The sequence below is a fragment of the Salvelinus fontinalis genome, chromosome 18, assembly GCF_029448725.1.
Source record: "Salvelinus fontinalis isolate EN_2023a chromosome 18, ASM2944872v1, whole genome shotgun sequence".
NCBI classification, from domain to species: domain Eukaryota; kingdom Metazoa; phylum Chordata; class Actinopteri; order Salmoniformes; family Salmonidae; genus Salvelinus; species Salvelinus fontinalis.
Window position 1 is genome coordinate 39,939,146 of NC_074682.1, and position 20,462 is coordinate 39,959,607.

At 42.1% G+C, this 20,462-nt stretch overlaps 1 protein-coding gene across 5 annotated transcripts in view; it reads left to right on the top strand.

Moving 5' to 3' along the window:
• LOC129815489 (6-phosphofructo-2-kinase/fructose-2,6-bisphosphatase 4-like) overlaps positions 1-20,462 on the top strand; it is a 44,700-nt gene that overhangs the window by 11,922 nt on the left and 12,316 nt on the right. The window contains exons 1-5 of one of the 5 annotated variants that reach the window (XM_055869368.1): positions 11,370-11,419; positions 13,442-13,482; positions 18,360-18,476; positions 18,665-18,761; positions 19,061-19,127. In XM_055869368.1, coding sequence (XP_055725343.1) covers positions 13,455-13,482; positions 18,360-18,476; positions 18,665-18,761; positions 19,061-19,127 — 309 coding nt within the window. In that variant the 5' untranslated portion in view covers positions 11,370-11,419; positions 13,442-13,454. Of the gene's footprint in view, positions 1-11,187; positions 11,420-12,583; positions 13,312-13,441; positions 13,483-18,359; positions 18,477-18,664; positions 18,762-19,060; positions 19,128-20,462 lie in introns of those variants that run through there. The other 4 variants (XM_055869366.1, XM_055869365.1, XM_055869369.1 and 1 more) reach the window with 4 other exon arrangements.

Below are 20,462 nucleotides of genomic sequence, written 5' to 3' on the forward strand. Positions count from 1 at the left end.
AGCACTCCTGTAAAGCCCCACCCTTTCCCGTCAGCCAGAGGCCAGCCCACACTTTAACTTCTATGAACGCACACAGGGAGGATAGGGCGGGGTCAGGGAATCTTCGTTAGAGAGGCAACCCCCGAACCCTATTGGTGTTCGGTTCTTTTCCTAACTGTGATTGTTCGACAGTGTCAGTGTGTCTTACCCTCTTGCAATGTGTGATATGAACCCAGGTAGCTCTTTCAGCTATTCTCACCACGAAGGCTGTCACCAGGAGTACTTGATACGGCCCCTCCCACCGTGGCTGCTTCCAGTCCTTTTTCTTTAGTGATTGGACCCAGACCCAGTCTCCTGGTTGAATCTTGTGTGCAACCTCCTTCTGTAGTTCTCCTGTTGGGCATAGAATCTTTGACATACAGGTTTGGTTAATGAACAACCTTCTCATGTGTTCAACCATACTGTTCTCTACTTCTATATCTGCTTGTTCCAATCGTCCTAATTCGGGCATTCTATAGGTCCTACCAAAGACCATCTCAAATGGAGACAGTCCCTCCCTATCAGGGGTTATCCTAATAGTCCTTAACACTATGGGCAAGCATTTTACCCAATTCATTCTGGTACTTAGGTGTGTTTTCCTTAATCTATTCTTCACCGTAGAATTCATGCGCTCAATCAAGCCTGCGCTCTGCGGATTATAGGAACAGGGTTTCTTCATGTTTATATTTCATTTCTGACCTACATTATCTATTACCTGATTGGAAAAATGGGAACCGTTGTTGCTATAAATAGTTTCAGGCAGTCCAAATCGCGGGATAATCTCCTGACATAATGCCCTAGCCACTGTCTCTGCGTCTGAGGATGTAGGAAACGCCTCTATCCATTTCGTGTATTTATCAATAATTGTTAAACACCACTTCTTACTTTCGCTTTTAGTTAATTCAATTAAGTCCATTTCCAACTGTTGGAATGGGTACTTAGCCGCAGGGTATTCACCCTGTAGTGCCCTCACTTTGCCTTGGTGATTACTCTGTGTGCAAATAACACAACGTGATTTTTTTTGTTTGTTCAATAGTTAGTTATTCCGTATGCTACGAAGTGCTGTCTAATTAACTCTATCATCCCCTCGGTTGATATATGGCTCAGCCCGTTTATCAATACAGCAGCATATTTAAACAGTGACTTCGGTAAAATAGGTAGTTTCCCTTTGTGCCAGATTCCTCCTTTATCAACGGCCCCCATCTTAACCCATCTAGCAACTTCCTTAACCTCTCTGGGGCAGGTGGGACGCTTGCGTCCCACGTTGGCCAATAGCCAGGGAAAATACAGCGCGCCAGATTCAAATAAAATGATATAAAAATCAAACTTTCATTAAATCACACATGTAAGATACCAAATTAAAGCTACACTCGTTGTAAATCCAGCCAACATGTCAGATTTCAAAAAGGCATTTCGGCGAAAGCATAAGATGCTATTATCTGATGATAGCACAACAGTAAACAAAGAGAGTAGCATATTTCAACACTGCAAGCACGACACAAAACGTAGAAATAAAATGTAAATCATGCCTTACCTTTGACAAAATTATTTTGTTGGCACTCCAATATGTCCCATAAACATCACAAATGGTCCTTTTGTTCGATTAATTCCATCGATATATATATCCAAAATGTCAATTTATTTGGACCGTTTCATCCAGAAAAACACAGCTTCCAACTTTCGCAACGTCACTACAAAATATATCAAAAGTTACATGTAAACTTTACCAAAACATTTCAAACTTCTTTTGTAATACAACGTTAGGTATTTTTAAACGTTAATAATCAATCAATTTGAAGACGGGATGATCTGTGTTCAATACAAAAAGAAAACAAACTGACGCAACTTTTTTCGTAACGTGCCTCTCAAATAATTTCCTTCATGTGACCCTCATTTACGATAGCCCTACTTCTTCATTACACAAAGGAATAACCTCAACCGATTTCCAAGGACTGGTGACATCCAGTGGAAGCGGTAGGAACTGCAAGCAAGTCCCTTAGAAATCTGGTGTCTCTAAGAAACCTCATTGAAAAGACAGTGACATCAAAAAAAATCTAAATTCTGAATGGTTTGTCCTCGGGGTTTTGCCTGCTACAGAAGTTCTGTTATTCTCACAGATATGATTCAAACAGTTTTAGAAACTTCAGAGTGTTTTCTATCCAAATCTACTAATGATATGCATATCTGATATTCTGGGGATGAGTAGCAGGCAGTTGAATTTTGGCATGCTATTTATCCAAAAGTGGAAATGCTTCCCCCTGCCCTCAAGAAGTTAACGGGGGCTCTAAGCTGACTTTCCTTCAGTAGTTCTGTGTCAATACTAACTTCCTCCTTTAAGTGTGAGTCTGTGGGTGAGTGTGGTTTTCTGCCCGCTCTCTTAGCTTCCTCATCTGCACGTCTATTACCAATGCTGACGCTGTCCGTGCTTTTAGTATGTGCTTCGCATTTACAAATTGCTACTTTCTTTGGTAATAAAACTGCCTCTAGTAAATTCAAGATTAGCTGCGCATGGGTAATGGGATTACCTGCCGTGGTAACCATACCCCTATTTCTCTACTGAGCTGCAAATACATGGACGGTGTTAAAAGCATAGGCACTATCAGTATGTATCGTAATGCATTTACCCTTCCCCACAAGCCCTGGTAAGGGCAACAATTTCAGCTTGTTGAGCAGAGTAATTTTTTGGTAATGCTTCAGCTTCCAACACCCCAGTAAGAGTCACTATTGCATAACCAGTGGCATTTGAGCCACCTGGGTTCATTCTAGAAGACCCATCAATAAACATAGTAATTTCAGCATCTGGTAAAGGCAAATCAGTTAGATCTGGTCTGGGGAGAACAACTTTCTCCGTCTCCGCTACACAGTCATGGGGACACCCATTAGTGGCTATGGGGATTAAAGTGGAGGGGTTCAAGGTCGTACACAGCTCAATTGTTAGATTTGGCATATTTAACAAAATTATCATACAAGACAAATGTCTAGCTGGTGACATGTACGCCATCTTATGTTCTAATAATAAGATCGAGACGGCATGTGGTACCCTTAATGGTAAAGTACTACAGAGGCTGAGTCCTCCACAGCCCGTGCTGCAGCCACCACAGACTGCAAACACAGAGGCATTGCTTGCCCCACCTCATCAAGACGGGAGGAATAATAGGCCACCGGCTTATTCTTCCCTCCGTGTTTCTGAGTCAACACTGATGTCATAAACCTCTCCCTGCAATCCACAGTCTGTGTGAAATCACGGGCATACCTAGGAAATGCCAGAACAGTGTCAGATACCAATAACTGTTTGATAGTCCTAAACTAATTCTCCGCCTCCTTTGTCCATACAATTTTGTCTTTTGCTGACAAACACCTCAGTCTCCGTGTCAATCTTATCCAAAATGTCAAGGTCTAATTAGTCATCAATACAGTCACTGTCACGTTCGCCGTACCAGTCTACTAACTCCTTCCTGACTATTTTAGCCGTATCAGTTTCTAGTCAGGATTCCTCATCTTCATGCTCTGAGTCAGGTTTTGGGCGCCTTTCTCTCTTTTCTTTTTTATCCCCTTTTTCCTTTGGTTTCTGTTTGCAATCGCGGTGATTATGTCCCTTCTTACCACAATGTTCACATGGGGCCTCACATTTTCAAGCAAAATGTCCCTCTTTCTGACAATTATAACATCTTAGCACCCCTTTCCTCATTTCCCCCCGTTCCCTTTCTTTCTGACCTAGTCCTGTCCTCTCTGTCTTTTCCTCCCATGGCCCTATCTTCTAAGACTGACATTAGAAATTCATCTTTTCTGTTTTCTTTCTTTTTTCTGTCTGCCCATGCTGTTCGTGGTGGACAGCATATCTTTTTACCTCCGCCAGCGTAGCCAATCCCCATCCTACCAAATTCTTCCTCACCTCCTTGCTTATTTCTGGGCGCATCCCGGTCAAAAAGGCTATCTTTAATTGTTGGTGATAAGGGGTGTTTTGGTCTCCTCCGTGGGGAGGTTCTGGCGTGCCGCTATTTTTGTTAAATACATCTTTTAAACGTTCTAGGTACTGGCTGACTGTCTCATTCTCTCCCTGTCTACATTCAGTTACCTTGGAGAAATCGGCGTGTCGGTGATAATGTACTGTTAGGTTTGCGCATAGTTCCATTATTTTTGCTCTGAAAGGTTCCCCTAGCCCCTCCGTCCACTGAATGACGTTCCCGTCCTGCCCCGTTGGCACCCAAGCCCCGTGCACAGCGAACCAATCTTTCCCTACAATAGTTCTGACTGCTCGTTCTACTTCTCCCGTGGTTAATCTGAAACTGGATGCTAGCCCATTCAAATCTCTCTCAAATCCAGCCATTCCTGTCCTTGGGTGGGGGATCCCTTTCCCTGCTTTCTCTATATCCCTCTGTGTCCAGGGTCTATAGACCCGAACGGGAAGTTCGTTATCCCCCACCCCAGCTTGGGGGTTAGGAAGTTCTATCAAGGGGTACTGCTCTTCTCTCTCCTCAACCTCTTCTTCCCCACTATAAAGCTGAAACTCTCTCCTTGGCTTTATTCTACTTCTTTCTTCTACGTCCGATGTTCTCCTGAGTAGCCCTGATCGATTCTGTCTCGGAGAAATTGCCCATGCCTTTTCCAACTCCCTCTCTGGCTCTCCGCCGCCCGCACCCCGATCATAAGCAGGGGGAGGCTCAGCCCGGGGCGGCAACTGCACCCTCCTCCGAGCCACAACCACCTCATCATCGGGGTTCCCCCTCCACGCTTGGTCTACTAGAGATGGGTACAGTTTCTTACCCCCACCCCCACCCGATTGGCTGACTTTTTCGGCAGAGGGAGCGGAGGGCGGCGTTTCTTGACTTTCTGTGACTTTCCTTTCCTGCCTGGCTGGGATCTTATTCCTATCCCCTTCCACTCTCTTTCTGGCTTCTGAAAGCCAGACTCTAGCTGTGTTTAAACCTTGTTCCCTCTGCTTATTCTCATCCTTTCCACATTTCTTATGTATTTGTTTTATCATAGACTCCAGTTTCTCCACGTCCAGGCGACCTTCAAACCCATATTTCTTTCTCCATCTTGGGCCATAATCTAAATTTCGTTTATCCTTTACCTCCATATATCGTTCATCGCCCGTGGGTTCTCCACATCGCTTAGAACCTTTACTTCCCATTTTAACCTGATTCTGTTGTGTTCTGACTATTAATTCGGGTCTATGATTAGTCTATCTTATTTGGATCTATAATTATGTTATCGCGTTTCGTTTAATTTAAACCTCTCGCCTCTTCTCCGTTTTGGACTTTATTTCAGTATTGTCTTTTGAATCGAATCGATGGCTAATACACTGTTGTTAATTGACCATTTTAGTTATTTGTTCGCATAGAATTACCGTCCTATCTCACAAACCTTGGCAATATCCTCACACTTTAGGATTTTATTTAGGTATGTCTTCTGAATTGGATCTATGGCTAATTTACCACATGTTAGTTAACCATTTAAGTTCTCCTATTTGCACAAACTCCCCATCCTATCTCACAGCACCTATTTATATCCCTTGCTAATAACCTCTCGGCCATCCCTCAAATAACATTTCGGCCATTCCTCACAGACCTCAAATATTAAGCAATTTTTATTTATGACCTCAGGTCATTGCAGACCTGCTCCCTCAATCGATGTTTTGTTTAATACACAAAGTAAAAGTCTCCTAGTGAATTTGTTTAGAATAACCAAGCTCCTATTATTGATATATTCTAAGTATTTAGAACCTCAAATCAAGGACATCTTAAATCATTCCCCCAAATTCGTGAATAAAGATTACTGACCTTGTCTTGAAGACTGGGAAAAGCAATGTTGGTTGGATCCCGTCACCGTCGGATCTGCCGACCTTAGGTATATACTGGCCTGTTATGGAACCCCAATGTCAGGGGACAGGTCTTTAATTTACGGGTCAATGACCCGCCCGTGCACGGTATTTCGGCGTGGTACCTTCGGACGGCAGGGACAGGTATTGGGATCCGGCTCGAAGGACCAAATTGTTAAGAGAATTATGTTCTCAATGTTCATAAACTGAACTTCAATTAAACTACTCGGTCTGTTACCAAGAATTTGTAAGGTTCTTGATGAAATGAAACAGACAGAGGCCAGTCTACAATAGTCAGCAACGTTTATTTACGAGAGCTCTGCTTATCATTTCCTGTACATTGGTTTATATACCTCTCATTTCGTCATAAATGTCCCTCTCAGACAATGACAATATAGTTCACAAGTCTTCTCCTACTCATACATTGCCTGCCACCTGTTATACAATCTACTACAAGCCAAAGGTTTCTCCCCTCCCTGGGTGGGGAGACTTCCTTCCCTGTTATCAGTTCCATAGTGGTTACAAGTTGTCTGCCACAGTTCCTCTTTTCTTATGGACAAACATTCTTCATCATTATACAGAGACAGGGTAGCATTCTGTTAGATATAGTCCTATCATTACTTTAAATGTATACATCATTTAGTCATTATACATACAATTCATAACAGAACCGCAGAGTAAGGGAAAGTAGGTCCTCCGGGTACCCAGTCGGTGATTTTCATCCTCGACCAGGAGATGGTGGGGTAATGATGTTGGAGCCTCGGGAGGCCGAGGATGACTTTGTCCACTGGTGCGGTGATGATGAGGAAGGGAAGGCTCTCCTGGTGCATGGATACCAAAGTGAAGGTGAGTGGGCTGTGACGTGATAATACCGGATCCCACTGGTCGATTATCCATGGCGTGGACCAGAGCGGAGAGCAGGTACGAGGAGATATTCATGGAGGAGACGAGGGCCTGGTCGATGAAATTCCCGGCGGCATCGGAATCCACTAGAGCGGTAGAAACACCACATTAGGGACATACGCCTTTCCCGGAAGACGGATGATCACTGGGCCGCCCCTCTGCTCTCATGGATCCCGGGTTGGGACGCACCGGACTTTGCTGAAGCTGGTGGCCATCCTGGCCACAATAGGAGCAGAGTCACAGTTGTGCTGTGAGGAGGTGGGTGGACCCTATCTCCATGGGTTCAGGCTTTGCCTCAGGATGGCCAAAGGAGGAAGGTGAGTGGCATGGTGGGCACGGGCGCTCCTGAAGACGGTTATCTAGATGGATGGCGATTGCAATGAGTGCGTCCAAGGAAAGGTAATCATCCAGATACGTCAACTCCAACTGGTACTCTTTGTGCAGTCCTCTCTGGAATAGGGTGCGAAGTACTGGCTCATTCCATCCGCTGGATGCTGCCACAGTCCGAAAGGTAAGGGTGTACTCTGCAGCGGTCGCTCACCTCCTTCTCTGCCCACTGAAGGATGGTCGCAGACCGCTCTGAATAGAGCTCTCGTTGGAACCCTGCTCCTCCTCTCCTCTCTCCCAGACAGCCGTAGCCCACTCCAACACCCGCCCGATCAGCAGGGAAATGACCGTGGCAACCTTGGACCTCTCGGTGGTAGGGGCTCCCGTCTGATGGCCAAATAGAGGGAGCACTGGAATAGGAAACCACGGCATTTCGATGGAGTACCGTCATAATTCTTCGGAAGGCACAGTTGGGCATTGTTAGATAGGCTGGGGGACTGGCTCACTGTGACAACGCGTGGTAGGAGGCCCTCTAGTGGTATGAAGATCCTCTCTGGTGGTTTCGAGGCGGTGGAGAATGCTGAGGACCTCCTCCATAGCCGTACCCAGTTGCGCCACCTGGTCGTGGTGTTGGTGGAGTAGATGACCCTGTTCGTTGACCATCTGGAATATGGTTTTATCTTCTGCTGCTTCCATATGTGCAGGTAATATTCTGTTACGTATACGCCGGGAGTCAGGAAGCAGGTGCAGAAGGTGAGGTTTAATGATAACTGCAAATAAACAAAACATGAGAAGCGTACAGCATGCCAACTGAGGCATTGTGTTGTGACAAAACTGCACATTTTAGAGTGTACTTGTATTGTCGCCAGCACAAGGTGCACCTGTGTAATGATCATGCTGTCCAATCAGCTTTTTGATATGCCACACCTGTCAGGTGGATGGATTATGTTGGCAATGGATAAATGCTCACTAACAGGGATGTAAACAAATTTGAGCAGAAAGTTTTAGAGAATGTTTTTGTGCGTATTGAAAATGTCTGGGATATTTTATTTCAGTTAATGAAACAAACAAACGTATATTTTTGTTCAATATAAAATTATTTGGATTTGATGGCAAATCTCAGGGAAGACACTAACAAGGGCACTGAGTTGATTATACAAGCCACAGCTATAACTACACTGAGTGTACAAAACATTAAGAACACCTGCTCTTTCCATGATAGACTGAACAGGTCAAGTCAAATTGTATTCCTCACAAACACATGGTTAGCAGATGTTAATGCGAGTGTAGCGAAATGCTTGTGCTTCTAGTTCCGATATCTAAGAAGTAATTAACATTCACAACAACTCCCGTATATGCACAAATGTAAAGGGATGGAATAAGTGTAGTTTTTATTTAACCAGAAGAACAAATTCTTATTTACAATGACGGCCTTGGAACAGTGGGTTAACTGCCTTGTTCAGGGGCAGAACCACAGATTTTTAACTTGTCAGCTCGGGGATTCGATGTAGCAACCTTTCAATTACTGGACCAACGCTCTAACCACTAGGCTACCTGCCACCCCACTACTTAGACCACTGGGAATGGCTTTGATCACAGAAATAAACTCTCTGAAAGGTATTGGAAACTCATTCAATGTTATAAATTGTTCATATGCAAGAATATTACCCCTGTTGTCAAAAACATCAAGAACAAAGTCAATATTCCTTTCATGCCAGCTAGGGTAGAACAATTGGTCTTGAAAGTGTTATTTATGTCAACAATATCCAGCACTTCCCCAGCTAGCAATGAGTAATCGGCCCAGAAACAGCCCTCTTCCAGGGGACCGGAACTGATTTAATCGGCCCGGAATCGGGTGTCTGACTCGGCCTGGAATCAAAATGAATGACTGCCTAGAATCGGCCCAAGTACATCGGGCCGTTTCCGTCTACCAGAATTCAGCCGACTTTGCCGGCGTCTTACAAGCAGTACTCTTAAATAATTTAATTGAAATGTTAATTGTATTTTTTATCACAGAAACAATGAGGAACAAAACAATGGACAAATAAATAAATAATGAAATGTTAATTAATTATATAAAGCAGCCTGTGTAATCATCTGCCAGAATGTAGCCCCAATTGGCCCGAGCCCCAATTAATACATTTGGGCCAGATCCCCCCGAGCTCAATCCCTGCATCCTAGCCACAAGTAATACTGCTGAAGACGGCCCAGACTCGGGGCCACATGACGTCGGCAGAGTGCCACGACTCTCAGCCGGAATCGGCCCAGATCCACTGTGCTAGCTGGGTCCAGACCTCCTTTATTAGAGAGAACTGACTTTTTTTGTTTGAGACTTATTTTTCCAGATGAAGTCAAGAAAGGTCTTGTTGATCTCTTTACAGGTAGAAGGATTTACAAATAAAGATAATGAGGGGTACACAAAGCGAGCGTGTCTATTGCCAGCAAGCAAACGCCTCACGTTATCGAAACCCCGACCAGTGTTTGATTGACAATCAACACAAGTCGAAAACGATAATGCAAATGAGGAAACTAAATAGTGAAATGAAGTATTTGAATTTTGACAGTCTTAAAGTATAGAAAAGCATTGCCAATTGAGAATTCATTTTATTTTTGGGTCATCACAATTCATGCTACCACAAGGAAATGAAATGACAAACATGAGAAATTATTTGTCATTTAAGCGTTGACATTTTTTTTATGTGTCAGTGTTGTACTGGATAGTACCATGGAAATGATCTCAAACGCACTTGCTATTTATTTGTCTAATTAGCAGACAAGTGTACTAAATCATGAAAATTATAATGCAATATCTTTTTTTGCCTTTCAGTTTGAATTTTGTCACATAAAAATGCATACCTATTTAGGAAAAGAAAATTCAAACATGATATTGATTGATCATTTGCATTTCCAATTGGGTTTCGTCAGCTAAGCGCTTCCATATAGTAAATGTTCCTGGGTGGCTATGGGGGAATAAGTGGGTAGACATCCCCACCTAGTGTTTTTAGGAAGTACAGTTTGTCGCAAAAAAATGACACAAGGGGGCGCTGTGATTCCTCTGCTCTGAAAGTGAGTACCCAACTTTGGAAACTGTACCTATATACAATAATATGCTGCTATATTCCATCAACCGTCCTTCTGTAGAACTTTATGTCGATTTGGCCAATAAAACAACAGCACTGTTTAAAAGCTGTTTTTATCCTATTGCTACAATTCAAAACACAGACCGAATGTCATATAGTTGCATAATAAACGTGTGTTAATTAACTTTATCCACCATCTTAGTGGCCAACCGGGGTGATTATGAGTTTCCCTACTCACTAATTGTCATTGAAACATAGTTGATTAAAAGCTGACCGAATGCTGTAAATAACCAGTGAATCTACAGTATGCTATGCATGATGTGTTGTGTTGTCCCATGTGCGTTGCACGTGAACAGCAGAATACTTGTTTTTCAAAAAAACGTGTGTGAGTTAGCGTGCAGTAGCTACATTGTTATACAGGGAACAAAGCATTAAGCATGAAAAAACAAACTTGCTGTATATATTTGTCAAAACTCGAAGTATTTGGAGCATTTATAGTCTTCCTATATAAGATTACTTTTTGATATTAATGTATATAATTTAAGCCTAGGCCTGTAGGCTAAACCAGGGAAGTCACATTGACATTGGCATTCCCTTTTCAAGTGAGCATTGGACAAGAAAATAATACACACACACATATACCCACTTAGATGCTCTGTTAATTGCAAATCATTTTCATGGGAATGTTAATAAACAGAAAATAAATTACAGCGTTTTGTTTACCTTTATTGAATGGTCATAAACGTAGCCTATTAGCCTGGTCCCAGATCTATTTGTGCTCTTGCCTATTCTATTGCTGTCCTTGTTATGAAAAACATGTTTGGCATGACAATGAGTCACAGTGAGTTGGTATGTTCGCACAAACAGATTGGCACTCGGGCTATAAATGTAGATAACTCTTGAAATCTGATCATCTAAAGGTGTAACGTTAGTCAGTGCTGCTTGCACGAAACACCGCGGTGTGCGGAATTTATGAATATTTCACACCATTTGATGCGCTCAGCGTAGTGACATTACGGTAATAATATACGTTTGACGTTCGTCAGCCGATATGACATCCATCCCCTCGCAGCTCTATTGCGCAGACCAGCCCGCATCACGTACCACTTCTGTCGCTTAGAAACGGGGCATGGTGCAGCAACCAAAATGAATTCCAACGAAGATGTTATGATGGCAACATCACCCCGCGAGCTTACTCAGAACCCGCTGAAGAAAATATGGATGCCATGTAAAAACGGGCTGCCTGAAAAGCACATTTCACAGAGAAGGGGTAAGTTGCCTTGACTGGCTTGTGCCAACAGCGCACAATGGACGCAACGGAGGCGTATAGCAGATACAGATTATTTCAAGAAATGTTAATATTTTGTTGGCCTAACGTTATCTCACGGAATTTAGATATTCATAGTTTTATACACACACTGCGGCGTTGGGCAGCCTGAACAGGTTTTGTGCGCTCAACATTTTCTCCAAGGATGCAACGTTGCAGAATTTCGTCTCTAATGATTAGACTTTTTAAGATGTTTTTCTTGGTGTTACAATTGTCAAACGTTGTTTATTAATGCCAATAATGCAATTACGCATGGCCTACTACGGTATCGAACTGGTAAGGAAGCTCGGTGTTGAATTTGACTAGGAAGATGACAAGCATGACAATGCGCCCATTTGCCCGTGACCGCACACCCCAACCATGTCCATGTACAATACAGCAAGGTTATTTTATTGTTTAACTATGGATTGTTAAACATAATTTGAGCTACTGTTAACAGTGAAGGCGACATTGAACTGATGGAACTGACATAGCACAGGAGCGCCTGATTGTGTATCATTATTTGTTTGTTTGGACCCCCACCTGTCCATGGCCCAGCAGCATTTAGAAGGGACTGGTAAACTATCAATATACGCTGCTGTTATTGTTGCAGCCAAACTACTAAAGTCTAACACACATACTGGGGGGAAACATACAGAGTCACTCCTGTGCCAACCGTGATTGGCCCAGTGGATTTTATGAAGAAAATGTTCTTAGAGGGCATAATGTATGGGGATGATTAGCTGCAGACTTGGTTTGTCTCCCTCTCTGTGGAATTCTGATTACTTTTTGCTGAGTCAACTAAGTGTTCAATCAACAGTGCTTGGGATCTGTAGTCTTTTAGGGTTGATTTGTTCCCTGTTCTTATTATGGGTTAGTGGTCCTCACCCTAAAAAAACTACACTGTCTCCCACTGAACTATTCCAGATGCTTCCTTGTGCTGAGCTCGAGACTCTTCCTCTTTCAGGTGCAGACACTGCAGATTTCAGAGGTGGTTTTCTCCCCCTTTGGCTTGTATATTTGGCACAGTAATGAGAAAGTAGAAAGGAGAACAAAGAACCATGCCAGGCTTTGTGTGATTTCACTAATCCACCCCCCCCCCCCCAATCCTAGCCAATAGGGCCACTGGAGGGGCTTACAATGGTTAAGGAGGAGGGATAGCCAGTTAGCAGCCAGATTTTATAGTACAGTAGACTACTTCTCCCTCTGTTTTGAAGGGGGCCACATAATTACTTTTATCAAACTAGGTTAGTAGTGGAGCAGTTGGTCAGTGTTTTATGCTGTGTCACTCTATTTGAACTTTGGTTGACTGTTTCACTTAAGCCTAACCAGTTGACCACTGAAACTTGGTTATTAGTAGTATGCCTGTGTGCAGTCTGGATCACACAGAGGAGCATCAAGTCTTTTTGCTATTTACCCTAGTTTAAAGGTGCAATATGCAGAAGTCGCTCTGCAATTTCCTGGTTGCTAAAATTCTAATAGTTCACCTAATTTCAATTTATGTGACAAAACAAGCAAGAGAATCATTGTACCATCTAAACCGCTGTGAAATATATTTTCATTAACCAAAAATATTGTATTTTCAGCTTTTTGAATCTGGTGTAAAAGACACAACTAAACTTAAGAATGGGGAAATAGCACACATTGAACATATCTACCTCTTCTTAGAGTTGCTTTCAATGAGAATGACAGCTCTATAACTCACATTTCTATGTGAATTTGGTCAGATTGCCCAAAAAGTTACATATTACAGCTTTAATTAAATCTGGAAATGTGTGTGTGTGTGTGTGTGTGTCTGTCTCACAGCTTCACCAGCTCTTCCAAAGACATTGTCTGCTTGACTTGCTCTTAGATATGTGAGCAATTTTCCTAGAATCCCTCTGTCAACAACACAAAAGGCTTAATCATGCCTACTGCTCCTCTCTCTGCTTTACTTTCTTCTCATTCCTCATTTGGCCAATTCGTTCTTCTTTCCACCTGCTTCAGACTCTACCAGGTCATGGCTGTTATGGAGTGGCTGATCTCAAGTTAGTCCTTAAGTGTTTGGCAATGTTCATGACATAGCATCTCTAATCATTTTTGGGGGATTTTCACAACATGTAATCCATAGAAGGGTCCTTTTTTTTGGTGGTGGGGGAGGGGGATATTTGTATCTTAAAGGGATACTTCAAGACTTGATCTACTTCCCCATAGTCAGATGAACTTGTGGATACCATTTATATGTCTCTGTGTCCAGTATGAAATAAATTAAAGGTAGTTTCACAAGTCAATGCTAACTAGCGTTAGCGCAATGATTGGGAGTCTATGGGTATCTGCTAAATGCCCAAATCCCAAAGTATCCTTTTATTAAAGCATAATTGAGAAATTATGAATAGAAATTTGATATTGAAATATATAAAATAACTCTAGATTTGGCAAATTGATCAATATATTGTTGAACATAATATATTCTATGGGCATATCAAAGTTCCAAAGTGGGGTCTCTGCTAGTTTTAAAGAGATGCTGAACATGCCGATTGGCACATGTTTTTCTGTTAGAAAAATGAGATGTGTTTCCTGACTGATTCCGCATTAGGTTAATGATGTTTGTCTCCCATGAGACACTGTAGATGTGGAAGCCTATTTTACTTCCTCAAAATCCCCAGAATGAATCCAAGATAACTCAAGAAATCTGTAATTTAGAAATTTTTTCAGGGGATGTTTTAGTTGTGCAATTTCACATCTATTTAAGGTGTTTGGTGTAGTATTTCGCAAGTAGAAAATGCTCAATGTGTTGTCTAATGTAAACATAGTCGGGCTGCTGGGCAGGTCTGTGTCACTGTATATGCTATTGGATAGAGAGCAATTACCTCCGCTGTTCAACCCCAAGTTAGTGGGTAAATGTACATTGTCAAATCAAAACCCAACCTTTATTAACCTATTCTGACGCACGGATGTTCCAAACTCCGTTTTAGACGCGACTGACTTTATAACCAAAATTATTCTTTTACGCTTTGTAGTCAATTTTGACTCATATCTATTAGAGGTCGACCGATTATGATTTTTCAATACCGATACCGATTATTGGAGGACAAAAAAAGCCGATACCGATTAATCGGCCGATTTGTAAAAATGATATATGTATATATATCATACACATTTTTGTAATAATGACAATTGCAACAATGAACACTTTTATTTTAACTTAATATAATACATAAATACACACACGCACACAGCTCTGAAGTGACAATGATGAGTCTGCTTAGGAGACAAATACTCTCAACTGTTTGAATAAAAATAGAGTTTAAGTTACCTGTGATGAATGTTGAAAACAAAAACTTTATTTCTATATGCAGGAAATCCTATTTTAATAATGGGCATGGTAAGAATTGACAACCAAAGTGTGAGTCATAATTCCCATGACACCTAGCAAAATCTGAAAAGCGGTTCCTTCATTTATTCCATAGGATATTTTTTAGATTCACTTAAAATAAGGTCTGTGTTTCGTGTAGGCTTACATCACCGTGCCAATTTTATAACTGTGTAGATATCCATAGGACAAGGTAACTCTGATCAATATTGGCTAAATATAACCGAAGATAAAAAAAATTGTAGAGTGGATTTATGAAAATATGTTGACAAACGTTACCTTATCCTAGTGAGATTTACACGGGTATCAAAACGCAGAGGCGGTTTAAGCCTGCACGAAACACAGACCTTATTTGAAGTAGATCAAGACATTCTCTATGGAAGACATGAACGGTAAAATAACGAAGGAACCCCTTTCAAATTCAGCCGCAAGTTATTACAGGAATTATAACGCGTCGACTATTTCTCTCTAGCCATATACCTTTGGCTAATCTGGAAACTATCACCTCAAACAAAACGTTTATTCCGTTCCGTATTTTATCTAACGGGTGGCATCCATGAGTCTAAATATTCCTGTTACATTGCACAACCTTCAATGTTATAATTAGTTCGCAAAGAGCCAGACTGTTGCATATACCCTGGCGTGCAATGAACGCAAGAGAAATGACACAATTTCACCTGGTTAATATTGCCTGCTAACCTGGATGTTTTTTAGCTAAATATGCAGGTTTAAAAATATATACTTGTGTATTGATTTTAAGAAAGGCATTGATGTTTATGGTTAAGTACACATTGGAGCGATGACAGTCATTGATTGTTTTTTATAAGATAAGTTTAATGCTAGCTAGCAACTTACCTTAGCTTACTGCATTTGCGTAACAGGCAGGCTCTTCGTGGAGTGCAATGTAATCAGGTGTTAGAGCATTGGACTAGTTAACTGCAAGGTTGCAAGATTGGATCCCCCGAGCTGACAAGGTTAAGAATCTGTCGTTCTGCCTCGTTCCTAGGCCGTCATTGAAAATAACAATGTGTTCTTAACTGACTTGCCTAGTTAAATAAAGATTAAATAAAGCTGTAAAAAAAAAAAAAGGCAAATCGGCACCCAAAAATACCGATTTCCGATTTGTTATGAAAACTTGAAATCGGCCCCGATTTAATCGGTCGGCCTCTAATATCTATGCCACACACTGTTTTCAAAGTGATTAGTTGCTTTTTAAGGGAAGTCTCTTTTTAAAGTTATGGACCACTTCATACAGATAAATTGGCATAGTAGGCAATGTAACCAATTGCTCTCCTTTTAACTTGCATCATTGCACATCCTGCAAATCACCAGCAGAGGGTGACCATTTTGATACCATTTTCACATTCACTCTGTTGGTAACACTTACAAATTGGCTCTTAACTCTAAAAGTAGATGAGATCCCACTCTGGAACTTTGAAATGCTGTAGAGTATATATATTTTTTTTTATTAAAAAAAATGTAATTGCCAAATTATTAAAGATTTTTAGCAGTAATCTTTATTTTCATTATTCATGAATTAATGTAAGAAAATGCTACTCATATTACAGAGCAAGCGGTAAAGCTTCATTTGACACCAACTTCAGTTTTTAAAGGATGCCAAAATGTCACAAATGTTCCAACTTCAATTCATTATTTCTCAATTATGCTTTAAGATACAAATGTAAAATATATGTCAATAATATTTCCTCCAAAAGGACCCTTCTATGGATAAAATTTTGTGGAAATCCCCCAAAAGCATGCTAAACTCAGCAAAAAAAGAAACGTCCCTTTTACAGTACCCTGTCTTTCAAAGATCATTTGTAGACATCTAAATAACTTCAGAGATCTTCATTGTAAAGGGTTTAAACACTGTTTCCCATGCTTGTTCAATAAACAATTGCTTGTTCATAAACAATTTATGAACATGCACCTGTGGAACGGTCAATGAGACACTAACAGCTTACAGATGGTAGGCAATTAAGGTCACAGTTATGAAAACTTAAGACACTAAAGAGGCCTTTCTACTGACTCTGAAAAACACCAAAAGAAAGATGCCCAGGGTTCCTGCTCATCTGCGTGAACGTGCCTTAGGCATGCTGCAAGGAGGCATGAGGACTGCAGATGTGGCCAGGGCAATAAATTGCAATGTTCGTACTGTGAGTCGCCTAAGACAGCGCTACAGCGAGACAGGATGGACAGCTGATCGTCCTCGCATTGGCAGACCACCTGTAACAACACCTGCACAGGATCGGTACATCCGAACATCACAACTGCGGGACAGGTACAGGATGGCAACAACAACTGCCCGAGTTACACCAGGAACGCACAATTCCCCCATCAGTGCTCAGACTGTCCACAATAGGCTGAGAGAGGCTGGACTGAGGACTTTGTAGGCCTGTTGTAAGGCAGGTCCTCACCAGACATCACCGGCAACAACATTGCCTATGGGCACAAATCCACCATCGCTGGACCAAACAGGACTGGCAAAAAGTGCTCTTCACTGACGAGTCGCGGTTTTGTCTCACCAGTGGTGATGGTCGGATTCGCGTTTATCGTCAAAGGAATGAGTGTTACACTGAGGCCTGTACTCTGAGACGGGATCGATTTGGAGGTGGAGGGTCCGTCATGGTCTGGGGCGGTGTGTCACAGCATCATCGGACTGTGCTGGTTGTCATTGCAGGCAATCTCAACGCTGTGCATTACAGGGAAGACATCCTCCTCCCTCATGTGGTACCCTTCCTGCAGGCTCATCCTGACATGACCCTCCAGCATGACAATGCCACCAGCCATACTGCTCGATCTGTGCGTGATTTCCTGCGAGACAGGAATGTCAGTGTTCTGCCATGACCAGCGAAGAGCCCGGATCTCAATCCCATTGAGCACGTCTGGGGCCTGTTGGATCGGAGGGTGAGGGCTATGGCCATTCCCCCAGAAATGTCTGGGAACTTGCAGGTGCCTTGGTGGAAGAGTGGGGTAACATCTCACAGCAAGAACTGGCAAATCTGGTGCAGTCCATGAGGAGATGCACTGAAGTACTTAATGCAGCTGGTGGCCACACCAGATACTGACACTTACTTTTGATTTTGACTCCCCTTTTGTCCAGGGACACATTATTCCATTTCTGTTAGTCACATGTCTGTGGAACTTGTTCAGTTTATGTTTCAGTTGTTGAATCTTGTCATGTTCATACAAATATTTACACATGTTAATTTTGCTGAAAATAAACGCAGTTGACAGTGAGAGGACGTTTCTTTTTTTGCTGAGTTTGTTTTTGTTTCATCAACAAATCACCCTAGTGTATACAAGTATCTGTTTGCATCTGCTTCACCTTTTCTCAAATGATACAACAAATCTACTCCATCCAGTCTACACCTTAATTAAGGTCTGAGTTGTTGATTAGATTCTGCATTAATGGGTCACGGTCCCATTTGATTCAACGACAGACTGTACCATCCACTGACATTCACTGTGTCTGTGTACAATAGTCATTAAACTTTCTGTCTCTCGTCCTATTTTTCCCCCCTATTTTTCTGTATCTCCTCTCTCTCTCAGTCTGTATGACCAACTGTCCCACCCTTATTGTGACGGTTGGCCTCCCAGCCAGAGGTAAGACATACATCTCCAAGAAGCTGACCCGCTATCTCAACTGGATTGGTGTGCCAACCAAAGGTACCAGCTCAAGCTCTCTCATTAGCTGTCTCTTTTGAGGTCTCTCTCTCTTTCTCTCACTCACTCACTCACTCACTCACTCACTCACTCACTCACTCACTCACACACACACACACACACACACACACACACACACACACACACACACAAAGGAAATAGGGTTGACTGATAGTATGTCTGTTGTTTAGAGTTCAACGTGGGTCAGTACAGGAGAGAGTGTGTGAAGATCTACAAGTCCTTTGAGTTTTTCCGTCCAGACAATGAAGAGGGGCTGAAGATCAGGAGGTGAGGCTGGAGGAGGGGTTTTGGAATGAGCTGAACAGGTCAAGTTAGGCCTAACCCACCACTCTATTCACTTATATCTCATTACAGACCAAAGTTGCAGGGAATGCACTCTTTATTGAGCTTTTTAATAGGCAGAGACCGTTGAAAGAACAAAAAGTTGTATTTACATTAATATTTACGTTTTGACCAGTTGCTTTATATTAGCGAAGTTTGAATTCAGTTCATTCTCGTAGATCTTTACCTACAGTGTCACTTTCTGGTCATCTTTTTGATTCTGTTGTGTATGTGTCCACCCATAGGCAGTGTGCACTGACAGCGCTGAATGATGTGCGCCAGTACCTGAGTGTGGAGCGGGGCCAGGTGGCGGTGAGTAGAGTAGATCCGACCTTGTATGGCTACCAGTCTGTTTAGCTATCATTCCACTTCTTGGCACGCCTTGTCCTGATAAACATAAGACACATACTTGGAGTGGAATGTTAGATAAACAGACTGGACCCAGATTAGATCCACAGTGACTTAAGTGTGGCTCATGATCTGTTTGTGAATGAGGATGTTGATGAATGGGGGAAAAGGGTGCACAGTAAATGTAATTCAAATCACATATTATTTGTCACATGCTCCGAATACAACAGGTGTAGACTTTACCGTGAAATGCTTACTTACAAGCCCTTAACCAAAAATGCATTTCAAGAAAGATTGAGATTGTGTCATCTGTTGAGGCGATAGGCGAATTGGAGTGGGTCTAGGGTTTCCGGGATGATGGTGTTGTGAGCCATGACCAGCCTTTCAAAGCACTTCATGGCTACAGACGTGAGTCCTACGAGTTAGTAATCATTTAGGCAGGTTACATTCGCTTCCTCTGGCACAGGGACTATGGTGGTCTGCTTGAAACGTGTAGGTACAGTTGAAGTGGGAAGTTTACATACACCTTAGCCAAATAGATTTAAACTCAGTTTTTCACTATTCCTGACATTTCATCCTAGTAAAAAAAAACTTTTTTAGGTCAGTTAAGATAACCACTTTATTTTAAGAATGTGAAATGTCAGAGTAATAGTAGACAGAATAATTTATTTCAGCTTTTATTAGTCAATTAGTATTTGGTAGCATTGCCTTTAAATTGCTTAACTTGAGTCAAACAATTCGGCTAGCCTTTCACAAGCTTCCCATAATAAGTTGGGTGAATTTTGGCCCATTCCTCCTGACAGAGCTGGCGTAACTGAGTCAGGTTTGTAGGCCTCCTTGCTCGCACACGCTTTTTCAGTTCTGCCTACAAATGTTGTATGGGATTGAGGTTAGTGCTTTATGATGGCCACTCCAATACCTTGACTTTGTTATCCTTAAGCCATTTTGCTACAACTTTGGAAGTACGCTTGGGGTCATTGTCCATTTGGAAGACCCATTTGCGACCAAGCTTTAACTTCCTGACTGATGTCTTGAGATGTTGCTTCAATATATCTACATCATTTTCTTCCCTCATGATGCCATCTATTTTGTGAAGTGCACCAGTCCCTCCTGCAGCAAAGCACCCGCACAACATGATGCTGCCACCCCCGTGTGTCACAGTTGGGATGGTGTTCTTCGGCTTGCAAGCCTCCTCCTTTTGTTCTCCAAACATAATGAGGGTCATTATGGCCAAACAGTTCTATTTTTGTTTCATCAGACCAGATGACATTTCTCCAAAAAGTACGATATTTGTCCCCA